Source organism: Solanum verrucosum, unplaced genomic scaffold (genome assembly GCF_900185275.1).
Source record: "Solanum verrucosum unplaced genomic scaffold, falcon-dt-bn FXZP01000279.1, whole genome shotgun sequence".
In the NCBI taxonomy this organism is placed as follows: Eukaryota; Viridiplantae; Streptophyta; class Magnoliopsida; order Solanales; family Solanaceae; genus Solanum; species Solanum verrucosum.
The window spans coordinates 1,466,935-1,491,232 of NW_026020289.1; the positions used below are offsets into that span (position 1 = coordinate 1,466,935).

The 24,298-nt window shown below is 35.1% G+C and overlaps 3 protein-coding genes and 1 pseudogene across 3 annotated transcripts; 1 reads left to right on the top strand and 3 right to left on the bottom strand.

Annotated features, from left to right (window-relative positions):
- Positions 1 to 1,116: 1,116 nt before the first annotated feature.
- Positions 1,117 to 5,791, top strand: LOC125834329 (cyclic nucleotide-gated ion channel 1-like). The gene is made up of 7 exons (XM_049513482.1): positions 1,117 to 1,227; positions 1,638 to 2,190; positions 2,423 to 2,635; positions 2,953 to 3,236; positions 4,050 to 4,161; positions 4,467 to 4,703; positions 4,903 to 5,791. Exons 1-7 carry the CDS (start codon positions 1,199 to 1,201, stop codon positions 5,599 to 5,601), a joined length of 2,127 nt encoding a protein of 708 aa, XP_049369439.1. The 5' UTR covers positions 1,117 to 1,198; the 3' UTR covers positions 5,602 to 5,791.
- A 486-nt stretch (positions 5,792 to 6,277) lies between these two features.
- On the bottom strand, positions 6,278 to 12,159 carry LOC125834324 (plastidial pyruvate kinase 4, chloroplastic). The gene is made up of 5 exons (XM_049513474.1): positions 11,929 to 12,159; positions 11,194 to 11,301; positions 10,534 to 10,961; positions 8,403 to 10,049; positions 6,278 to 6,666 (listed from the first exon to the last, which is right to left on the bottom strand). The coding sequence occupies exons 2-5, from the start codon at positions 11,251 to 11,253 to the stop codon at positions 6,531 to 6,533; spliced, it is 2,271 nt and encodes a 756-aa protein (XP_049369431.1). The 5' UTR covers positions 11,254 to 11,301; positions 11,929 to 12,159; the 3' UTR covers positions 6,278 to 6,530.
- A 486-nt stretch (positions 12,160 to 12,645) lies between these two features.
- Positions 12,646 to 14,627, bottom strand: LOC125834330 (protein phosphatase 2C 51-like). The gene is made up of 3 exons (XM_049513483.1): positions 13,708 to 14,627; positions 13,286 to 13,391; positions 12,646 to 13,136 (listed from the first exon to the last, which is right to left on the bottom strand). Exons 1-3 carry the CDS (start codon positions 14,569 to 14,571, stop codon positions 12,976 to 12,978), a joined length of 1,131 nt encoding a protein of 376 aa, XP_049369440.1. The 5' UTR covers positions 14,572 to 14,627; the 3' UTR covers positions 12,646 to 12,975.
- A 2,898-nt stretch (positions 14,628 to 17,525) lies between these two features.
- LOC125834410 (protein BOBBER 1-like) lies at positions 17,526 to 22,815 on the bottom strand (annotated as a pseudogene).
- Positions 22,816 to 24,298: the final 1,483 nt, after the last annotated feature.

Consider the following 24,298-nt stretch of genomic DNA (forward strand, 5'->3'; position numbering starts at 1 on the left):
GGCCGGTTTGAAAAAGCACCAAACAGTGGGTCCCGGTAAAGCTAATAAGTAGGACCCACAAAGACTCTGTTGTGGATCTTCCACTTCCCACAAAGGAAATCTGGGTGGGCACAAGTAATAAATGATCAAATCACAGTTGAAAAAACACCTTAAATCCTCTTCTTCTCTAAACTTAGTGGATTCATAATACCACTTTTTTTTTGCTTTCATGAGTTCCAACTCTGATCTCTTCATTCCCAATACACATATATATTGTCTTTTTGTCAGGTGAACTGAACATTACCATTCCATAAGCGATTTTTTCTGCTTTCGGATCGTTGTTCGACAAAATTAGTGATCTAAAGTCAAATCTTCCCGACTTGTTTTTTCGAAGCATAGTCCGGAGGTTAGGTAAGTTTATATTTGAACTTTCTAAATTTAACATATACAAAATGTTCATATAGTCGACTCTAATTGATTTCGGATTGTGGCATAGTTCCAACATTATATTCTAACAATGCATCAGTTCGAATAAATTCTCATTTTCATATTTATCTTCCTGCAAAAAATTTATGATTACAACTATTGTTTGATGTTACAACTTTGAGAATTCAATAATTAGCAAGTGCTTCATGTTTGATGTTTTAGAATTTTGTAGCTGATCAAGGTGTTGCATCGTTTACCTTCTTTTTTTTTTGTCGTTGAAGTAAGTACCCTGATGTGGAAATTTGCTGGTTGCCAAATTTTGTCTATGTCTCCAATACACTTTGTTGATTATTCTAGAGCATTCAATGCCTTTGACCTCAAATTCATTTTTAGGTTCCAACTATTTTTTCTATATATAAGTCATGTTTGTCGGTATATTTTTAATTACTTATCGACTCCTTTCATGAAAAGAACAAGTTGGTCTGTTATACTCTTGTGACAAGGTTTTACACATTTTAAGCATCTTTGACTTTGTTGAAAATATTCAACTCCTGTCTGTTAAGCTGTCTTAAAAGGAAATTTTTTGTGGCTGTTTGTTTGGTGTAACTGTAGTTATACTTGGAGAGAATCAAGATATCGAGTACTTATCTGATAAGCTATACTAAAATTTCAGGGAATGGTATTTGCTCTTGGCTGAGCTACTCAAGACAGTTTTCACCGAAAAACTTGTTGCCTAGAATGATTTTGGAAGTTGATCTTCTGTATTGAGCACATTGATGCATTGGCTCAAGTTATGAATCACCGACAAGAGGAGTTTTCGAGGTCAGTTTTCTGAGAACCTCGGGAAGTTCCATTTCTTTTTTCAATCTAGGTTACACCTTTAAGTAGTTTCTGTTTGAAATTGAGGTGTAAATAAAACAAACTAAGAGATTAAAGAGAATCATGAGTGGAAAGTAAACTAATTCTGGACCTGGGAAAGAATTGAAAGCCTGGATGGCTTTTTCTATTTGAAATTGGAAGAGAAGAGAAAATTAAAAGGAAAGTTCAAGCACATTCATGTTTGGTTACTTTATTGGGTAACTTTGATATTTATGAAAATGATTAACCAAGTAAATCTGAATATGGACTATTCACTTTTTCGAGTATAGGTGTAGATGTTGTATAACTGTGCACCAATTTGCTGACATAATGCCAACTTGTTTTTTCTAATACTTAAATTGGTCGCCTTGCAGATTTCAGGGTTGGAAATCAGAGAAAAATTCTGAAGGAAATTTTCATGCTAAGGATGGAGTGCACCGAAGTAAAGCTGTAATAGCTTCCAACGAATTACATAAAGGCTTGGAACCTGGTAAATGGAGGGCCAAAAGCATAATTCAAGCCGTAAAATCCAGTTTAAGTGGTTTTGTGGAAGAAAGCTTGGGATCCAACAAGAACATACTTGATCCTCAAGGACCTTTTCTTCAAAAGTGGAACAAAATATTTGTATTATCGTGTGTAATTGCAATCTCCTTGGATCCTTTGTTCCTTTACATTCCATTGATTGATAATGACAACAAATGCCTGGGGTTAGACAGAACATTGGAGGTTACAGCTAGTGTTTTGCGTTCTTTTACTGATATATTTTACTTTCTTCATATTGCCCTTCAATTTCGAACTGGTTTCATTGCTCCTTCTTCACGTGTATTTGGAAGAGGCGTTTTAGTTGAAGATGCTTGGGAGATAGCAAAGAGATACTTGTCCACGTACTTCTTGATTGATATTCTTGCAGTTCTACCACTACCACAGGTGCAACTTACTTCCCTCAAAATGTTTCTTTGGTTTGATTGAATAAAGTTTTATTCCATTGCAATAACACATGGTTGGTAGATCTTGTGAGAAGATTATTCTTGTTCAATCATGGATATTAGATTTACATGATATGGAGCATTCTTGCTTTGCATGTTGGTTTTTACCTACCTCCTATGTAAATAGAAGTGTATGTTCAGTGGTTTACTCTTATCCTTCTATGTATTTTCAGGTTGTAATTTTAATTATTATCCCTAAGTTGCGGGGTGCAACATCTTTGAATACCAAGAATTTGCTGAAGTCTGTTGTCTTTTTCCAATATATTCCGAGGGTCCTTCGAGTTTATCCTTTATATAAGGAAGTCACAAGAACATCTGGCATACTCACTGAAACAGCATGGGCTGGAGCTGCTTTCAATCTCTTCCTTTATATGCTTGCCAGCCATGTAAGTTTGCAACAAGCTTGAGTTACAATTCTGATGGATATGCTATATGATCTGTTGTTCACTTTTGTGCTACTCGAAGTTACCTATGGATGATGATTCTATTTGAAAGGCGTCATTTAAAAAAATTTCATGTGTGTACCAATTGGTATCCTAGAAATAAAATTTGTATATTTTCAGCCATATTAAAGTTTTTCCTGGCATACAAGCTTATGCTATACCAGCAGATTTCACTAGTATGTTGAAATAGTACATCATTCTCTATTCTATAATTTTGTGGACTCATTAGACTGAGAATTGACTGACTTCCTGCTCTTCAGGTACTTGGAGCCTTTTGGTATCTGTTTTCTATAGAACGTGAAACTACTTGCTGGAAACAAGCTTGTGCAAATTCCTCTGCCTGTCGTCATGCCTCGTTGTATTGTGATGATGATCATACAGGATTTAAAACATTGCTGAATATTTCCTGCCCTATAGAGACACCAAACACAACGCTCTTTGATTTTGGGATGTTCCTTGACGCTCTCCAATCAGATGTTGTGGGATCAATGAATTTTCCACAGAAGTTCTTTTATTGTTTCTGGTGGGGTTTACAAAACTTAAGGTATGCATGCACTCTGTGCTTGCTTTTTTTTTTTTTGCCATATTCAAAAGAATGTTTATTAGATCTTTATAAAAAGTGTCATTCTGTTTAACCACATTTGCATGTATATGTAGTGGTCATTAACCATCTTTTTAAAGATCAAGAAGGAATAGAAAGAAACTCAATTTTAGAATAGTCTGTGGCTTACATATGGTATGCGTAGCTTGATCATATTAGACTTACCGATGCTGGAACACTGGGTTTTTATTAGTTTATAATGTCTGAAATTTGTGACCATCTCATCTAATTGCTCAAACAGTTTGCAAGAGTATATTGTTATCTATCAATTTAGCTTTGCAATGCGTCATGTCAAGTGTAGCCTATAATTCATTGTGTTTTTTGGAGTTAGCACGTGAAAGAATTTAGGTTCACAATGTCCATTGATATTTTTGGTTCGGTTTTCCTGCTTGAATCTAATTTTTAAGCTTAGGAAACTGATGAATTCTTTCCTCGCAAAGAAATTGGGTTAAAAAAAGGAATTAGGCCAAATCAACAAATAATTTTATAGAAATGTTTACAACATTAAACAAATAAGAGCACCAAAAACTCTTATTCCAACATAGACAGACAAAAAATACTAGGTGATTTCTTCTCATCTAGCCCAGCATGTAATCTGTTTTGGTGGGAGGTAGCAAGTACCTTGTAGTCTGTAGATAGTCGAGGCATGCACCTGTGAACTCCTGTTAGAATTCTGAGTTGTGTCTTAAAAAGTTCAGTTTCATTTGAGTTTTCTGTCTAGTTTTTCTAATCTAACTTTGATCCTTTATGTTGCAGTTCCCTTGGTCAAAACCTCCAAACAAGTACCTACGTATGGGAAATTTGCTTTGCAGTTTTCATTTCCATCTCCGGCCTGGTGCTATTTGCCTTTCTCATTGGAAATATGCAGGTAGCATTGTGGCTTTCCTTTTTATGTTCACTGTTCTGGAAATTCTTAAATGGCATTTGACACACTTGACAATACACGAACGAGCCATGAAAATAAAAGCTTTCAAAGATTCTATCAAGAAAATAGAACTTGTATTGCAGAGTTCTCATTTTGGTGTATGACACCTTCTTTTTCTGTGATGTTGCAACCTCTTTAATTTAGTCTACTTGAAATATCAATTTATTTGCTGTAAAAAAAAAAATGGTATGTCTTATGTGAGTAAAACAATCCCAGGCTCTAATCAGCTGAATACTTGTTTGTGATAGACATGTTTGCAGTCCTCAACAATGAGACTAGAGGAGATGAGGGTGAAAAGGCGAGATGCAGAACAGTGGATGTCACATCGGCTACTCCCTGAGAACCTCAGAGAGCGAATTAGGCGCTATGAGCAATACAAGTGGCAGGAAACAAGGGGTGTTGAGGAAGAGAATCTGATTCACAACCTTCCTAAAGACCTCAGAAGAGATATAAAGCGCCATCTTTGTTTAGCTTTACTGATGAGAGTGAGTTTTTTCACTGTTGCTCTTTGACTGTGTTTCATCCTTATTTCGCGAATACAGATGTGTTTTATCCATCTCTAATGGTTGGCATCATAACTAAGATGAACCTTTTGCTTTATATACAAGTGAGATTTTCCGAGAGTAATATAGTAAAAGATCTCTTTATCAATTCCTGATATTGATTATGCATGAATATTTTCAGGTGCCAATGTTTGAAAAAATGGACGAACAACTCTTGGATGCACTATGTGACCGACTCAAGCCAGTGCTCTACACCGAGGACAGCTACATTGTTCGTGAAGGTGACCCAGTTAATGAGATGCTGTTTGTAATGAGGGGCAAACTACAGTCTGTAACCACTAATGGAGGGAGGACAGGTTTTTTCAACTCCGAGTATCTAAAAGCTGGTGATTTTTGTGGAGAGGAGCTTCTTACTTGGGCTCTTGACCCTCATTCATCAACTAACTTACCTATCTCAACCCGAACTGCACAAGCACTCTCAGAAGTTGAAGCATTTGCTTTAGTGGCTGATGATTTGAAGTTTGTGGCCTCTCAGTTTCGAAGACTTCACAGTAAGCAGCTCCGCCATACTTTCAGGTTTTACTCAGGTCATTGGAGAACTTGGGCAGCTTGCTTTTTACAAGCAGCATGGCGCAATTATTGCAGGAAGAAGGTAGAAGAATCTCTTCGTGTAGAAGAAAGCAGGTTGCAAGATGCATTAGCAAAGGAAGGTTCCAGTTCACCAAGTTTTGGTGCTACCATCTATGCATCAAGATTTGCTGCTAATGCACTTCGCGCTCTGCGACGCAATAAAGCAAATAAAGCAAGAGTGCCAGACAGGATAACACCCCTTCTGCTTCAGAAACCAACAGAGCCAGATTTTACTGCTGAAGATAAATAGCTGCCATTAGTCAATGTAATGTGTGATCAATGATTGAGTTGCATTTTTGGCCATGTTTGTTGTGTATAATACACTTATAGGAAATTTCTTCAAGCCTAAAGGCTTGTTGGAATAAAAGCAATGGTATTTGTACAAAAGAAATGATGCTTCTACCCTTTTACCAAATTATTATAGAATCCACAACAATGACTACACCGCAATATCAACCAATTGAGATCAAACCACACAACCTCAAGATTCATTTGGACCTATTTTATTCTGGTGCATGTCTCCATGTATTATTCACTGTTGTAAGATTTCCGTAACATTGATTAATTTCACGTTGATTGTTATCATCCACTTACTGCAATCCCCCTCCTTTATCATCCATTGTGACTGTGCTAGGTGCGGAGTTACACTTGATTTCAGCCCAATGATTCCCGTCCTCGGGCTTCAACTGGGTTACCAATGCTACGACTTGGAATAAGCCATTTAACTTAAGCCTCAGATCATCAGAGTGCACAAGATTTATAAACTCTTTATTGGACATTACTATGGATTTGTCTCTTCATAAATGAGCAACAGGTTGTGGTTGTTTGTCTTGGACAACGGCGATGTTAAGCCAGCTTTCATGCACCTAGACTATTTCACTAGGTATCAAGTAACTCATATGGTAGCCCATCAAAATTAAGGCTGATGGAAGAAATCACCTAGAGTTTTATTCTCTGCTAAAAAATGAGAACCATGGTCTAATATTGCTCTTCTACTGTTAAAACAATACAATTGTGAAATACTAATTGTTTGGTTTCACTGAATATTGATGTATGTACATAGCAGAAGAAACGGTCATGGTGAAGCAGAAGATGTACAAGAGTAAGGAGAACATATCACCATGAAGATGTACAAAAGTAGGGAGAACATATAAGCAGCTCCTCATACGGTCGAACCAACTAAAAGTCGTGGCTGGATAAAGCAAGAGGCTTAAATTCTGCATGTGACTTCGTGGAGTGATTGCTCAATATTCTGTGTAAGAAAGAGACAGCTTCCACAATGCATTTACCCTTGTTCAACATGATACAACTTGTCCTGCAATAAGAAAACAGATTAAACATAGTCGTGCTGTTGAAGAACATTCTCAGGTCAAAGGTCGAGTTTCTACTACAGTTCTAATACGAGTTTAAAACAGCAAGTTTTTGAGATGGTTTGGAAGGGTAGGCGGGAAAGAATAGTTTGAGGATAAATGGTTAGACAAGGGCTTTATTTCTTTGCCAACACTGGATGAAGTTCATCTTTTTAGAAGATAATTTAATGATTGGGAGGTGGATGAAATCAGTGAATTATTTAATTATTGAAGCCCATTAAACTGGATGATAACAACAAGAATAGGATGATTTGGTTAGCTGATAAAAGTGGTGTACTCTCTGAGAGAAGTTGTTACATGAGGTTACAGAAGCAAGCTGGAAACTGGGAGGTTGATTGGCCATGGAAAATAAAGCCCCTCCAAAGGTTTCTTGTTTTAGGTGGGTGACTGCCAAGAGTGCTTGTTTAACACAAGACACCATACAGAGGAGGGGTACTTCAATGTATAGCAGATGCTTTTTATGTGAGAAAGCAGGAAACACCACTAATCATCTACTGATGTATTGTGATTCAACCTGGCAGGGTTGGACATAATTTCTGTGTGTTTTTGGTGTGCAGTGGGTGATGCCAAAGGATGTTAAGAGCGTCATGCCAAGTCGGCAGGGAGAGAGAATTCAGAACCAGTTGAAGCAGATATGGAGGACTGTCCCTTAGTGCATCATGTGGAATATTTGGCTGGAAAGAAATAAGAGATGTTTTGAAGAGAAGAAACAACATCGGTACTGGAATCTAATTGCATCTGCCGTCTGTTTTGTGGTGCAGGAAACACAGTAGAGAGAATATGGAACATCTTTTTGAGCTTTGAATTCCATGATGCAATGCAGTCATTGTAATACTTTTTTTGTACTCTTCTGCAGTACCTTCTTGGTACTAGCTTTTAGTGAAACTATCTTTACCTTATAAAAAATACCACTCTTTGACTGATTTGAAGGAAAGATATCTTTCTTGATTGCATATGAGCTAGTAAGTCCTACTCAACACCAGTCCCATATCTCATGCCACAAACTAAAAGGGGCAGTCCTTCCAAGTACCAGTTTAAGAAACGAATACCAAGTTCAACAGAAATGGAAGAGTTACTCTTACAAAGTTGGGCATGATACCTCCATAATTATTTCCATCGTCCAATTAATTTGACTTTTAATTGTCAAATTATTCATGGTTCCTCAAATGAAGAAGGGGCACCTTGTTACATCATCTAGTTCTCTTTGTACTTGGTTTTCTTTAGAGCTTTATCCATTATTGACAAATGACAAGTATAATGATATATCCATGCATTAACAAGTTTCTACACCTCAAAACTAGTTAAACTTATGCATATGTGCTGAGAGAATTTCAGTTTTTTGAGAAATAACTGATCCAGAAAAAGAGTATTCAAGTGTTTGATTTGATAACTTATGTCACGTTTTAATGTTAGAAGTTGCAACACATTTTAATGTAAGTATATTTAGCATTTGGTTCAAACAAATTAATGAATAATATATTCCTCACTAATAGTTTTTAACCTTGTTCTTACTCAGGGAAGTGCAACAAAATATCACAAAAATAAAGAAGCAGCCAGACTATAACCTCCTCTACCCCCTACTCAATTCCTAAAACCTCAAAAGGAAAGATAGGAATCAAAATACCCCCACCCACCCACACAGATATAGACACAAACGCATACTGGCAACGAGATTACTGACCTCATTCCTTCTGCCACATCAGTAAGCTCAGCTCTAGTAGGCACTCCAGATCTGACGAGTGACTCCAGGACCTGTGTTGCCCAAATGACAGGAACATGAGCAGCTGTGCAGACAGAGATTATCTCCTTCTGTATATATGCCATGTTTTCCCATCCACACTCTACAGCAAGATCTCCTCTGGCAATCATAATGCCCAAAGGATTTGGCATTTTCATTGCCTCCAGTAGTAGGAGCGGCAATTTCTCAAATCCTTCTTTTGTCTCGATCTTTATAGAAATCCCCAAGTCCCTTCTTTTCCGCTTCTCAAGTTCTTGGCGCAACAGTAGAATGTCACGGACATCTCGGACAAATGATACACCCACAATGTCTGCATGGTTGGCCACAAAGTCAAGATCTATAAGGTCCTTTGAAGTGAGACCTTCATACCGAATATTGCTCCGCGGAATATTTATGGACTTCTCTGATCCAAGTTTACTACCCCTGGGACCTGCATGGGTGATTGACACAAGAATTTCCGAAGTGCTAGTTGCTTTAATAATACCCCATATCTTCCCATCATCAAAAGCAATAGGTTCCCCAGGCTTCACTGAATCAAAAACATATTCAGATGAGCAGGCTATCCTGTGCGCAACAGTGGAAGAAGTCAAATTGTTTTCTTCATTTTGACCATCTCGTGATATACTCAGCAAGTCATCAACCCTTAATTTGATAAATTGCTTGAGAGGAGGAATATTTACTACATGTCCAGCCGATAATTTCCTTCTCTTGTCCTTGATAAACAATTTTGCACCTGACTTGACATAAGCAGCCTTACTGCACTCAGCCATATATCCGACGCCTGAGAAAATAGGATACCTGCTTATGATCTTAAGTGTCCTTTGTTTTCCACGAGCATCAAATAATGTCACAACATCATCAACCTTGAGCTTACTAAGAAGTTCTTCACCGTCCACATGTAGAATAGCATCAGGGGATACATGGGCTGGTGGAGAACCAGCTCCTGGGCTTGAGAGCCAAACTAGGGCAGGAAATATCACTTTCCCATAAGCATTCTTCTTGGGAGATATTTTCAACACACATGGACCAGCCTGCAGTTTTCCAGTTCGAAGCTTGGGCCCAGCTAAGTCCATGAGAATTCGACAAGGCTTTTCAAGAATTTGAGAGGTTCTTTTCACCCTTCTGATTATCTCACTCCAAATTTCAGGGCTTCCATGAGCACAATTGATACGAACAATGGTAGTTCCAGCATTTAGAAGATCTTTCATTAATGTTTCACTTTCTATAGCTTCTTCACCCACTGTTACCATGATATGGGTGTTTCTCTTCTCTGGCAATCTGCCCAATAACAGGTCCGCAGTATGGGATGCCCTCCTCCTTAGTGTATTAATAGAAAATTCTCCCTTCATTTGTTTGTCCAGACTTTTTGTTGAAGAGATTCCTTCACTATAAGAGATAGTATGACTAGAAGAATCATATTTTACGTTATCTAACAGCCGGATGCCTGCAGAAAGACTTGCTAGAACATGTTGATTTATTGTGTCTAAATTCAGTAAACAAATGGAAGAAAGTTCTTCTTTAAGCTGCTCTATGTTGAGGCTTTTCAAGGCCAAATAATGAATCAGGTTTGTCGCACTGACCAAGTAATTTCTGTCATTCATGGAACCATAAGTTAGTTGCAGGAAAAATGATCAAGCAGGGAGAAAATAGCAATAGAGTTGCTGATGGAAAAGCTGAATATATAGTAGGTACTTTAATCACATTATGCATAATGCTTCAAGTTTATTTTAGAACACTCAAGATACAATAAATGAAAGTACCTAAAGAAACCAAACAACCTCAATGACAAAAAGGAAAAGACAAGATTGATTTTTCGTACTATACTGGTTAAATTTTCCATGCTGGCAATGTTCTCACAATAACCCTCCCATTAGTTCTTTTAAACACATCCGTTCTACATGTTCCAATTTAAATTGTTATTTCTTGTCTTAAACTTTATCTGCTGGTATTTCTCCTTTGGCAGTCTCAGAGATGAAAAAATAGTGAGGATAAACAGGACTTTATCATCTTGCAATATAAATGTACATACATTTTATCACCTTCACTGAAAAGGAAAATATTAAAGAAAACATACTTGTGAGACATTTTAAGTTTGGAAGCATTCCATTGTTCCATTGCCAGTACATGCAAATGAACTGCCATCAGCTTAGCAAGCAGGCCATCTTCTTTACCATTGATCTCATAACTTCTAAGAATACCTTCACCACATGGCAACAAGGAAAAAGCTGTTCCCATCTCTGGTGCACAAGAACTCCCATCTTCTTTCTGACCAACGATGACCGGATAATCAATATAGTAATCTGAGCCTTCTTTTTCAGCATCATCCTTTTCATTTGGAATAGCAAAGACAATGTTCTTTCTGGCAAGGTTTCCATTATTACTGGCTATAAATTGGACAATATGTTCCCTAAAGCCAGGAATTTTGAAAAAAGGTTGTGGAATTGAGTACTTCCTGGACAGGTTGGAAGATCTAACAACCAAGAATGAAGCAATTTGAAAGCCCTGCAGAAAGGAATGCTCAGCAATGTTACAAAAGAGTGAAACTAGGATATAGCAACAAAAAATTAGGGACTGTGAAAAGCATAGCCTCAAAGATGCCAAAGGAGAGTGATAACCTTTAGCTAGCAGAGGTTAGCACAAGGTACGTAAACTCCAACACGAGTTCATTTTCTGATACTTACTTGAACTAAACATTGTGCTATATGAGTATCCTTGTCAAAAGAGGATTACTTACATTATTTGACAGTGCAGATTGATTGGTGAATATGGCAACAGAAGCTACACCACCCAACATCTAGAGACAGACGTTGATAAAGTTCACAGGCAGAGGACAATTGAAAATCTGCAGAGTACAAGCAAAGCACTTTAGATTTGAAGTCTCGCAGACATGTTTAACAATTGTTTTTTCTATAGAGGAACCAGCAAATAATACAATATCTAAGCTTTAATTCTCCATATGAATACAAATGATTTGAAGCCATCTATTTATACACACAAATTGTACAAGTAAACACAAATAGAAACTCTCCTTGATAACACCAAATCATTTTTGTGACCATTTTCAATTAGAACTCCTTTTCTATTTAGGTGTTTTCATTTGAAATCTTCTATGCTTAGCCAATCAGCTGCTATAGATGCATTCTATATAAAGGATAACAACACCAACTTGAAACTCTATTTGATTCGATTGAAGTCTTAACACATAAGTCCGAGGAACCAAAACACTATACCCTAACTTGCTCTAGTTCAATAGAGCATGCTAGCATAATCTTGAGTCCATTTTTTCCAACAAAGTACAGAATTCTGAGAAATCACTACTGTTTCTACCTATTATAGTACCAATTTCGTACACAGATTAACACATGCTAAGAAGAAGAAGAAAAGAAAAAAAACATTTTGTGATTCAAATGAATTTTTTGTATAGAACTCGAAAAAGAGAAAATGGTATAGAAAGATGGAGAGAAATTACCTGGGAAGGGATTGGCTATTACTGGAAAAATGAATGGGAAAGTAAGGAGAGAAAAGGGTAATAAGGAGTGTGGAGGGCGCGTGCCAGATTCAGTGTAGGGGATGAAGATTCTTCAGCCCTATCATTTCCTATACGGCATCAACATGTGCCACAAATTGTTAGGTGGAATTAGATTGTAGCAATTGTAATTTAAGTAATTTGCAAACCTAATGTATCAAAAAAAAAAACTAATGGAAAAGCCTCAAATATATCACCAAATTTTGAAAAAAGAGTGAGCTCATTATTTCACAAAAGTGTTCATTTATGCCATTATATTTTAACAAAAAATATATCCAATTTTGACATACCACTTTGTATATGTGTCCAACTATGATAGGAGCATATCACTAATTAAATTAAGAAAAATACAAAATTCATCTAATTTTAATTATTATTTTTTAAAAAGACCCAAAATAAACCTACATCCCTTTTATCCCAAAACCAACCATTATCTTCTTCTCTAAGACCCACATTTGAGTGAGGGGTGGACATGCATCCATTAACTTCGAAAAAAATTATGTGTACAATTAAATAAGGATCATATAATTAATTGAGACACGAAAAAAACTGAGTTGGTGCATTGGTCCAACACTTTTCAATGTGCTTCTTTGCAAGCAAGTGTTTGCTTCTGTTCACGGACAAGAAATTAAAAGACGGAATATATATATAGAAGGAGAATTCAAGGGTAAGTACGACATGAAATTGATAGACTTTAGGACTTCAAGTCCAGGTACAATATTATACAAAGTACAAACAATCCATAATGGACACAAAGCAAGAAACTTATAAAGAGAAAAAAAAAATGAACTGTCAAAGTAGTGAACTATAAATACTATTTCCATCTCTGGTGCCTAAAGATTTCTTCAACTCAACTATAATTATGCTTATGTTATCTGTACTGCCCCGTGAAATCGCTAATTTTTCAAGTAAGGATGTTGCCTTTGCTGCAACATTTTCTTTCATGACCTTATTTTGAGAATGCTCACTTCCATTTTTGCACCTTCTAATCTAACCATTTAAGCATCTTTTTGTAAAATCACAAGCAACGTCATTGGGAATAACATCCCACAGACCATCACTGGCAAGTATTAAGAACTCATCTCCATCACTTTTTTTGCTCACTGTGACTTCTGGCTCTGGTATTACATACGGTTTTAGGTAGTTATCCCCTACATTAACTCTTTTGGCAAATTGAATATTCAAGAATACAGAAATTCTATATGTAAGCTTACGTCTTCGTTTTTGGTGTGTCCTAGACAAAAATCAGGATACATGATCATTCAATTTTGATTTGATACGAAACATAATCTGGATGTACCTATGGATCTTGAAGTAGCCAGTACTCCTAACACTCGATGTCCATTCCAATTGATGACCTTCCCGCCTGACTTCTCAATTTTCTCCAGTTCATCAGGTCTGTCCGGCTGTGTACAAGAACGTCAATTTACAAAATTAACAACCAAATAAAGAATTACTCCATTCATTTCATATAAATGCACCTATCAGGTTTTAGTTGCTCTCTTCAATTCAATTTGTTTATATTACTTTTATTTTTAATTCGCTAAAGAAGAATGTTTCTCAACACTTGTGTAGTAACTCTTTAATTCTAACTTTCCAGGTAATGTGTTGAAGTCCACAAAATCAAAGGACATTTTTGAAGTAAATTTCCAAATTACTCGTATTAGATACCTAAGTTGTTACAAGAGTTTTAAAAAGCAAGATTCCAAATTTTTGAAATACCTTATGATCATTAGACAAGGCTAATGCAACTCCATTTCGTGAAAGCACAACTCTAGAATCCCCACAATTGGCAACTATTACCTCTTCCTTCCCCACAACTGCCACGATTGTTGTTGATCCAATTGTCGCCACTTCCGCCCCATTAATCATGTTCACCTCTTCATCCATCTTATAAAAACTCGTCGTCATCACTTTCACCCAATTTATTTCTTCTAATTTCCTATCTTCTTCAAGAATTACTTCTGTCAGTAACTTGTGCAAAGAGTCACGACAGGCATGAGCTACACATGACCCTCCATGTCCATCATAAACACCGAAAAAATCATAATTCGTCAATAAATCCAGCTTCACTAACAGAGCATCCTCCATTTCTCTTCTTCCACTGATCAAAGAGATAGATCCATGTGAATATCTTGTAATGGATCGTAAATCCTTTGTTTCCTTGCTCACATCATCGACATTACTGGATGTTTTGGTCAAAACGACACTGTTTTCTGAATGTTGCTGATGATGATGAGAAGTTGTCGTACTCATGGTGAATAACTGAGACATTACAACCTCCTTTTTCTCTCTGTATTCTTCTCCATTTCTGGTTTCTTCATCATCATCATTCGTTACTCCAATATTCTGATTTCGTTTCTTTTTGTAGCATTTGTAGTTGGTTACGGCAACATTGGCGTTAGTGCTAGAGATGTCATGCATTAATGTCCTGCACAGTAGCTTCAATTGCTGACTACCATTAAGACGAGAGCACTTTTGCTGTTTCGCATTGAGATTAAAATCTTCCATTGCACCTGATTCCGACAATGTGGTTTGCCGGAAAACAGTTTCTGGCGAGGCACCATAAAATTTATCATTAGTCATTGTTTGAAGGCTAAGAATATGACAAACACATTGCAACCAGTAGGTGATTGATGGGAGAATATATAGCACCTTATTTGTAGGGTTGTTCTGTGTTAATTTAAATATTATATTTGTTTTTACTAAAGATGTATCTATTATGTTTAAATTCATTGATAGGTAATATCAAAAAGTCTCATTTTGTATAATAATCAATTGTGTGATCCTATTGTTTTATTTTTACTTATTATGTAATAATTCTATATTATTCTTTACTTGTAGTAGCTCTATTACATACTCAAATTTTTTTCGCAAATTTATCATTCAAATTATTAATATGTAACAATATGTAATACTTCTTCTGTCTCAATTTATATGACTTACTTTTCTTTTTAATCCGTCTAAAAAAGAATGACATATTTTTATATTAAATAACAATTTAACTTTAAAATGTGAAATAATTTATAGTCATACAAATTTCTACCATTCATTTTAGACCACAAATTTTATAAATCTTCCTTATTTTCTTAAAATTTGTGTCGAATCAAACTATCTCATATAAAATAGGACAAAAAAAGTAATGAAGAATAATATAATTCATTTAAGTATCTTATTTATTAAAATAACAGAAAAGGGTCAAAAATACCCTTGAACTATTTGAAAAGGTCTAAAAATACCCCTCATCCATCTATTGGGCTAAAAAATTTCTTATTGGATAAATTAAATCTCAACCCATTTAATTTTCTCATACCCACCCATTGTAGTGAACATGACCCAAACCCAATTAGAAGACCCATTAAAAAATAAAATACATTATATGAAACAAAATCAGTTGCTGAAGAGAGAACATTAAATAAAACTTGCCATTTTCCACATCAGGCGTAGACAGATATACTTGGGAACACTCGAGGCTACCATCAGCATCAAAGAAAACTAACAAATTGAGAAATAGTAACAGAGCAAATTCTACAAATTATGCAAACCCAAATTCTCATGAATTAACAAAAGCTGATAGATTTCATAGATGATTGATTAGCCATCCACATTACACAAGATTTGTACAAGTAAGGAAGCTAATAACTAAAAGGAAATATTTTTACACCTATCATCAATCCCCAATACAGTAAAATTAAACATAAACTCTAAAGTTGATCAAATTCTTCAAGAGCTAGTGAATTTGGTAACAACCTTTGTGCCTAAACTCTAAAGTTGATCTCTAGTGGAATGTTTTTCACTTGTTTCTTCTAAATATTTTGAACTGATTTTACTTTAAAATTTTCGACGCCATTTTATGCTCATGTAATATTTAATTAATATTTTGAAGTTCTAATGGAGCCAAATTCCCAAATAATCATTTTTAATCAATTGATTGAATATTATCTTGAAAATTTTGAATAAGAAAAGAGGGAAGAAGAAAGAAGCTTGGGGTTAGGGGAGAAAGATTCAATCAATTTATTTTTTAATGGGTCTTCTAATTGGGTTTGGGTCAGGTTCACTACAATGGGGGTGGGTAGGAGAAAATTAAATGGGTTGAGATTTAATTTATTCAATAAGAAAATGACATGTAATAAATAATAATAATTATTATTATTTTTTAAAAAGTGATTGTTAGTTTTAAGGGTAGAGATGGACCAAAAAGATGGATGGAGGGGTTTTTTTTAATCCAATAGATGAATGAGGGATATTTTTAAACCTTTTCAAATAAATTAAGGATATTTTTGACCATTTTCCGTTAAAATAATACAATACAAATAAGAATCAAATCGATGGTCCACAAATGGGAAGAAAGAATGAAAGAGCATGTGAAAGTTGAAAAAACAGGGGAATGGGGGTGGGTGGTGGGACAGACCTTAAACGAATTAATTTCATACACGTGTACGGTGGCGATGGAGTAGGAGATAAAAGGTGGCAAAAAGATGTTGGATTAATTGATACGATTTTTTGGAAAGTAAGAGGACCACTGTATACGTGTCGTTAAATTGAGTGGAGAGTATGCAACTTTCTTTTGTGGGAACCATACTATGGATTTGTCAGAATCAAAGGATGGAAATTTTATAAGACACGTGTTTGTTAGCAACTGATTTTCTTAAAATTGGACTTGTTTTTACGTGTCGATTTGCAATTAAATAATGTTATATGTTCCGTAAATCTCACTCTACTTTTTTATTTATTTATACTATAAATGTGATATGTTTGTCTTAACATATTTATTGAAGTAGAAATAACTTCATCTCGAAGGCCACTCTATCTAACGAACGTTTTTTACCATATAAATAAAATTTGTTGAAAAATAATTTGGAATTTCTTGTATATTTAATAAACTTCTCAACACAAATACATAGTCTAGGCCCCTATCACAGCAGCTCTGCCCATGAAGGAATAACATAAAGATGGGCTTGTTTCTGTCAAGTGTCACAAACATGCACTAAATAAGTGACTGGAAAGGTTTGACGATATGTGATAATGACCTTTCAAGACAAATATCAAATGAAAGAAAATACTACGTACTAATAAGTTAATGTTAAATCTCACATTGCCAAACCAAAAAAACAACCAACTGCAGCCACACTGCTTTGCTCTGTTAAGTGTGGACTGATCAACTGCTAAAATATGGACAGAACCACACAGAATTGTATGTATAGAAATATCTAACAGAAATTCAGATACAAGACACCACATTCCAATAACAACGTAGGGAAAACTCAACATGAACTACAAAAGAGAATAAAAGTTCAACAAGAACAGAGAAGAGGATGAGGATCATGGATTAGAATATGAACATGTTCAGATTACTAACTGTTTAGATTAATTACTCCAATAACAGTACATAAGTATCTTCCTTAGTCTACACAAAAGTCACTATACAATATAGGTTTCTTTTATGCACAAAAACATCTTGAATCCCAGCCGAAGTAAAGAAGAGATGCCAAAATATGGTCTAGCTAAAATATTTTCGCTTATAAAAAACACCACGTGAATCAAGATTTCTTCGCCCTAGAGAAGTCCATCCATGGATACTGCAAAAGATCATGAACAAGATCAGTTAATATGAATACTCTTCGAGGGAGGGGGCAGGAGAGAAAAACACATTATCATAAAGTACCTTTTCCATAATAAACTTTAGCATCTCCTGGTTTTGCATTTCGTCTAGTGTTGGAAGACCCATTGCTTCATGTCATTGATCAAACCGTAGAAGTATTATCCATCACACATTTAGAAGGCATCAATATCCATAAATACAACAAGAAATTCAGTTCTTGTGATCATGAATTTTCACCAAAAGAAGAACTAGTAAACAAGTAAATCAAACATCACTAGATTTGTCCCTTCTACAAAATGAAGATAACAACAATACCACTCCCAAGGTAAAAGCATGTTCAAGTCCAGTAATTAAGTATGGCTAATGGCCGCAGATGAAGCTGGTTGACACAACTTAGCATCATCAACAATAGCTATAGGAGAAGTAAACCTCCTATGCAAACAATCACCCATCATAACAACAAGGAGACAGTTCATTTATTTAAACACCATAGCATTCAGGGCTCCCAGATTATGCTATAATCCAATTGAGAGATAGGAAAAAATAGAACCTCTAAGACCTGAAGAACAAAATTCTACTAATTGTATGGAACTATTAATGTCGGTCAGCACTGTGGCCCTTTAGAGTTTAGTTTCTTTCTTGTGCCATACAAAAGATTCTACTAAAAAAATTGTATAACCAAGTATCTATGTTTTTCTATAAAGCACCTTCAATACTTACCTTTCATAACTAACCTCAAATCCAGATGTACATTTTGATTTCATAATTGTGAACCGAAATATACTAGAAGAATTTTAGGCTCAAAAGTAGCTTCCTAAACTCCAAATCTGAAGTTTTTTCTCATAAACACATTTCTATGCTAAGTTTCTACAAACTAAATCAGAAGTACTTTTTTGGGCATTTACCAAGCATGTCAAGTAAATGTGTCAAGAAGGGATCCATTTTCTCAAATGCAAAAGGAAATTTTGGGGGATACTACTAGAGCACAGAGTAATGGTAAATTTGTACTAATGTGGATAACAAATGACTCATAAGATATAGGATAAGCATAAATTATGCAGTACCTACCATGGCAGTGATGCTAGAAACTTCCATATGAATACCATAATTGAGGGTTTACTTGGCATAGATATGTAAAAATGAAGTGACAACAGAATTTCGACATAAAAAGGTGTTACCATAGCAGAACAATTCCAACTAACAATAAAACCATACCATAATAGTTTCAACACTAGATTGAATCTCCGGGTCCAATTCTGATAGCCTGGTAATTTCAGGTTCAACTTTCTCGATATCGAGTTCAGGTTCACCTTTAACTACCCATTTCCACCAGTTCATCTTGTCTATCTTAGTAAGGAGTACAGAGATGGATTTCTGATCCTCTGCAAAGATGTTGGCAATAGTTAGTTAGTGATCTTGTGTTCTCAAAGTAAAGCTGCATTATTCTCACACAGATTATAGTAAGATCAACTAGCAAACTATTGGATTAATAGGTACATGCCCATACTCTGAAACTATGTACCACAGTGAAAATCAACTGCGGGGTGCTAATAACAGCAGATGTAAATAGAAAAAAAAATTCAAACAACTATGCATCAATACATGACAGCAACTTACCTAAGGTCCAGAAACAAGCCTCAACTTTGACAGGTCGATAGAGTTCTCCCTGCCACAACAAAGAGGATGAATGTTAATATACAGGCTCAGAAGAAAATCATACAAATCTTACACATTTTGAAATGGAAAAACAGCAAATGATATCTCTGAATGACTAGAAACAGGAGAACACACTAACATCAATTATTGGAGGATGACCCTTTAGTCCGACTGTAAGATGGTTCATTTTTATATCATAAACAATAAACCGTGATTTTGTTCCCTGAGGTACAGGAATGTTGAGATTAAGCTCCTATAATAATTGACCCCAAGAGTAGTTGTCCAGATCAAGGCCATTCCCTATGTTGGGAGATGTGTACATATCAGCAGAAAGAGCAATAAGCTACTGGAGATGCAAAACAAACAAGGTTGTTGGGCAACACCAATTAACATATAAAGTTGGAATATGATAAGAACAAAGAATAACCAAGTGTAATATGGAGTTTGGAATTTCAAGAAAATACACAACGAATAATGCTATAGCAGAGAATTGGAGTTAAAGGACCTTCTGCAAAAAAATATAAACAGTATACCACAAGCGTACACACCTACACAGCTTAGAAAAAGGAATACTAGTTCAAACTAAATACAGTCAATCTTCTGATGACATAAAAGGTAAGAAGACCAAGTCCTGCGACAAATAAAGGAGACAACTAAAGAAACCCACAACATCGACCCTCCCTCAGCAGATTGGCACAATGCAAATGAAAACCACATAAGTCCTTTGCTATCAAATTCTTATTCCCAGAGAGCAAGAGTAGGGCTTCAATTATGTGCTAATGATCTGAAACCACTTAGCCATTAACTTTCACTAAAATGTTGTGCAAATATAACTCTAAAGATCAAGAATGAAGCTTCAACTGGGCTATTTGATACACTTATTTGTTTTCAGAACATTAGGCTCTAAACACACTTGATAAGTGCAAACATTTGAAACGACCTAGCCATCAACTATCATTGCTTTACAAATCGAACTCAAATAAACTTTACTTATGACTAATAACCATAAAAATATATATCAGATGATATTCAAGATCAAAATTCAAATCAATAATTATTATATCTTTTTCCCTAAGTGGTAATCTCGAAACCCATGGGTTCAAGTGAGTGGAATTGAAGCACAAGTTAGGACAATCAGTATGTAACCATTGTGTTAACTCATTTCCCAAAATTTCTACCTGAAAGCTACACGCTTCTAACTAAATACTCCTCTAAAACACCAGGGGGGGAAAAGTAAAACACATATGAGACATTTTGTTTTAAAAAAAATACCTAAAAGCCCCTTCTTGTTCTCTTCAATGGCCTCAGTAGTGTTAATGGCCTCCTTAACATCCTGTACGAATTGATCCCAAGATTAGTTATCCAGATCAAGGCCATTGCCTATGTTGGGAGTTGTGTACATATCAGCAGAAAAAGCAATAAGCTACTGGTGATGCAAAACAAACAAGGTTGTTGGGCAACACCAATTAACATTTAAAGTTGGAATATGATGAGAACAAAGAATAACCAAGTGTAATATGGAGTTTGGAATTTCAAGAAAATACACAACGAATAATGTTATAGCAGAGAATTGGAGTTAAATGACCTTCTGCAAAAAAAATATAAACAGTATACCACAAGCGTACACACCTACACAACTTAGAAAAAGGAATACTAGTTCAAACTGAATACAGTCAACCTTCTGATGACATAAGAGGTAAGAAGACCAAGTCCTGCGACAAATAAAGGAGACAACAAAAGAAACCCACAACATCGACCCTCCCTTAGCAGATTGGCACAATGCAAATGAAAACCACATAAGTCCTCTGCTATCAAATTCCTATTCCCAGAGAGCAAGAGTAGGGCTTCAATCATGGGCTAATGGATATTCTTTTTTTTTCTTTGATCAAACTATTGTATGTTCTTTTTAAAAGAAAATTAGAATCAAAACATACTTGATAAATGATAACATCTGAAAACACTTAACCATTAACTTTCACTAAAATGTTGTAAAAATATAACTCTAAAGATCAAGAATGAAGCTTCCAATGGGCTATTTGATACACTTATTTGTTTTCAGAATATTAGGCTCTAAACACACTTGAAAAGTGCAAACATTTGAAACCACTTAGCCATCAACTATAATTTCTTTACAAATCTAACTCAAATAAACTTTACTTATGGCTAATAACCATAAAAATATATATCAGATGATATTCAAGATCAAGATTCAAACCAATAATTATTATATCTTTTCCCTGAGTGATAATCTCAAAACCTAAGGGTTCAAGGAAATGGAATTGAAGCACAACTTAGGACAATCAGTATGTAACCATTGTGTTAACTCATTTCCCAGAATTCCAACAGGAAAGCTACACGCTTCTAACTAAATAATCCTCTAAACACCAGGGGGAAAAAGTAAAACACAGATGAGACACTTTGTTTAATAAAAGAATCCTAGAAGCCCCTTCTTATTCTCTTCAATGGCCTCAGTAGTGTTATTGGCCTCCTTAACCTCCTGTACGGATTGACCATAAGAGTAGTTGTCTAGATCAAGGCCATTGCGTATGTTGGGAGTTGTGTACATATCAGCAAAAAGAGCAATAAGCTACCGGTGATGCAAAATAAATAAGGTTGTTTGGTAACACCAATTAACATATAAAGTTGGAATATGATGAGCACAAAGAATAACCAAATGTAATATGGAGTTTGGAATTTTAAGAAATACACAACGAATAATGCTATAGCAGAGAATTGGTGTTAAAGGACCCCTTCTGCGAAAAATACAAACAGTATGCCACAAGCATACACACCTACACAGCTTAGAAAAAGGAATACTACTTCAAACTGAATACAGTCAACCTTATGATGACATAAAAGGTAAGAAGACTAAGTCCACCGACAAATAAAGGAGACAACAAAAGAAAGCCACAATTGTACGTTCTTTTTATCAGAAAATTAGAATCAAAACATACTTGATAAATGATAATATCTGAAAACACTTAGCCATTTACTTTCACTAAAATGTTGTAAAAATATAACTCTAAAGATCAAGAATGAAGCTTCAAATGGGCTATTTGATACACTTTTTTGTTTTCAGAACATTAGGCTCTAAACACACTTGAAAAGTGCAAACATTTGCAACCACTTAGCCATCAACTATCATTTCTTTACAAATCTAACTCAAATAAACTTTTCTTATGGCTAATAACCATAAAAATATATATCAGATGATATTCAAGATCAAGATTCAAACCAATAATTATTAGTATATCTTTTCCCTGAGTGGTAATCTCGAAACCCAAGGGTTCAAGGGAGTGGAATTGAAGCACAAGTTAGAACAATCAATATGTAACCATTGTGTCCATTCCTCTCAACTCATTTCCCAGAATTCCTACTGGGAAGAAAAGTAAAAATACGGATGAGTCATTTTGTTAAAGAAAAATACCCTTCTTGTCCTCATCAATGGCCTCAGTAGCGTTAATGGCCTCTTTAACCTCCTTTACCTTCGTCTCGTTAGAAGGCTTTGGTGATACATGTGACGATGACGGTAGTTTGTCATCTTGCTCATTGTATTCGGAAATGATCACCATTGATAAATTCAAGATTCAGTTCAGAGTTTTAGGGTTTTGGCGGTGAAATTTTGAATTATGTAGAATTGAGGCTGATTATTTATATGTATAGAAGGAAATGAAAAGTGGGGAGCCAAATGTAACAACAGGCAGCCTCTAGAATATTCCAGAAGATAGATCTTGTGGGATGAGTTCAAAATGCAATATAAAATGGGTAAAACACAAACCATAATGTTATTGGTGGAATACACTCGTCTCTCCTTCTCTGTATATGTATTTCACAATATATTTGAGTTTCACAATTTTATTTATATATGTGTATTCCGTATCAATTTCTTCTACAAATCACCTTGGTCAATTCATCTGGCAAATAAAAATAGACTAAAAGTTGATACATGGTGCAACCCCATTGCAACTGCTCCAAACCAAATGAATGACTTCTATAGTAGAGCGTATCTGCATAAATCCGAACTAATTCTTCAAAACAGACACACCTCTCTTCCATGATTTAGACTAACTTAGGCATCAATTTTGATTGTTGTAACGTCTCCCTTCCTTTCCCTCACTCTTCTCCTATGCTCCTATAGTTTGGAATATTGAACGAGTTTTCGCTATTAATGTCAACAAAAAGAGATAATGACAACGATAGACTAGGTTTTATTTATTAGCATGATTTATCAATTTAGGCAAATTAGAGCCACATACCTCCAAAAGAAAACAAAACCTAAAAATCCCCATATGGAGCAAACTCTAGCAATCGTGAATTGCGAGAATGAAAGAGCAAAAGAAAAAGTATATGGGGATAAAATTAGGGCAAGTTACATATTTGGCCGATTTGACAAATTAATTACATTGTCAACAAAAATATACACTATTTTGTATTAAGAGTTTATATTTTATTCATATCATACAATACTATATAAAAAAATATATACATTTATTGCCAATTATTTTGATGGCGGATATACAATGTTGTTGTCCCTTAAAATTAAGTAGTCGCGGCACTTTGGACCCTCTGCTTATATTGCCAAAAGTTAGGACTATACATCTAAACTTGAAGAAAAATTCCTTCATATCTTAACATTTATCATATTTATATGATACACTTTTAACATCACTTTTGAAAGGTCAATTGCATTACCACTTTTGAAATTCAAAATCCGAAAGGTGTTTAAATCAATTCGGTGTTTGTGTAATAGCGTGGAAACATCTTCGGGAAGCAAAAATAAAAATTTTGATATATGTTTTCTTGTATATCAATGTATATTGTCTCTGTATATCGGTGTATTTGATGTATATTTTTGTATACTCGTGATATATGTATTTTGTGTATGTAATATTCACACATGATATACCTGATTGTGTTGATGTTTTTCAATTCCATTTAAAATCTGAAATTCCAAATTAGCTCAAATCATATCTGATTTTCCTCATATTTACTAGTGTATAATTTTGTCTAGGTATTTTCCACGGATTCCAACCACATTCACTCAAAAAAAAAAAA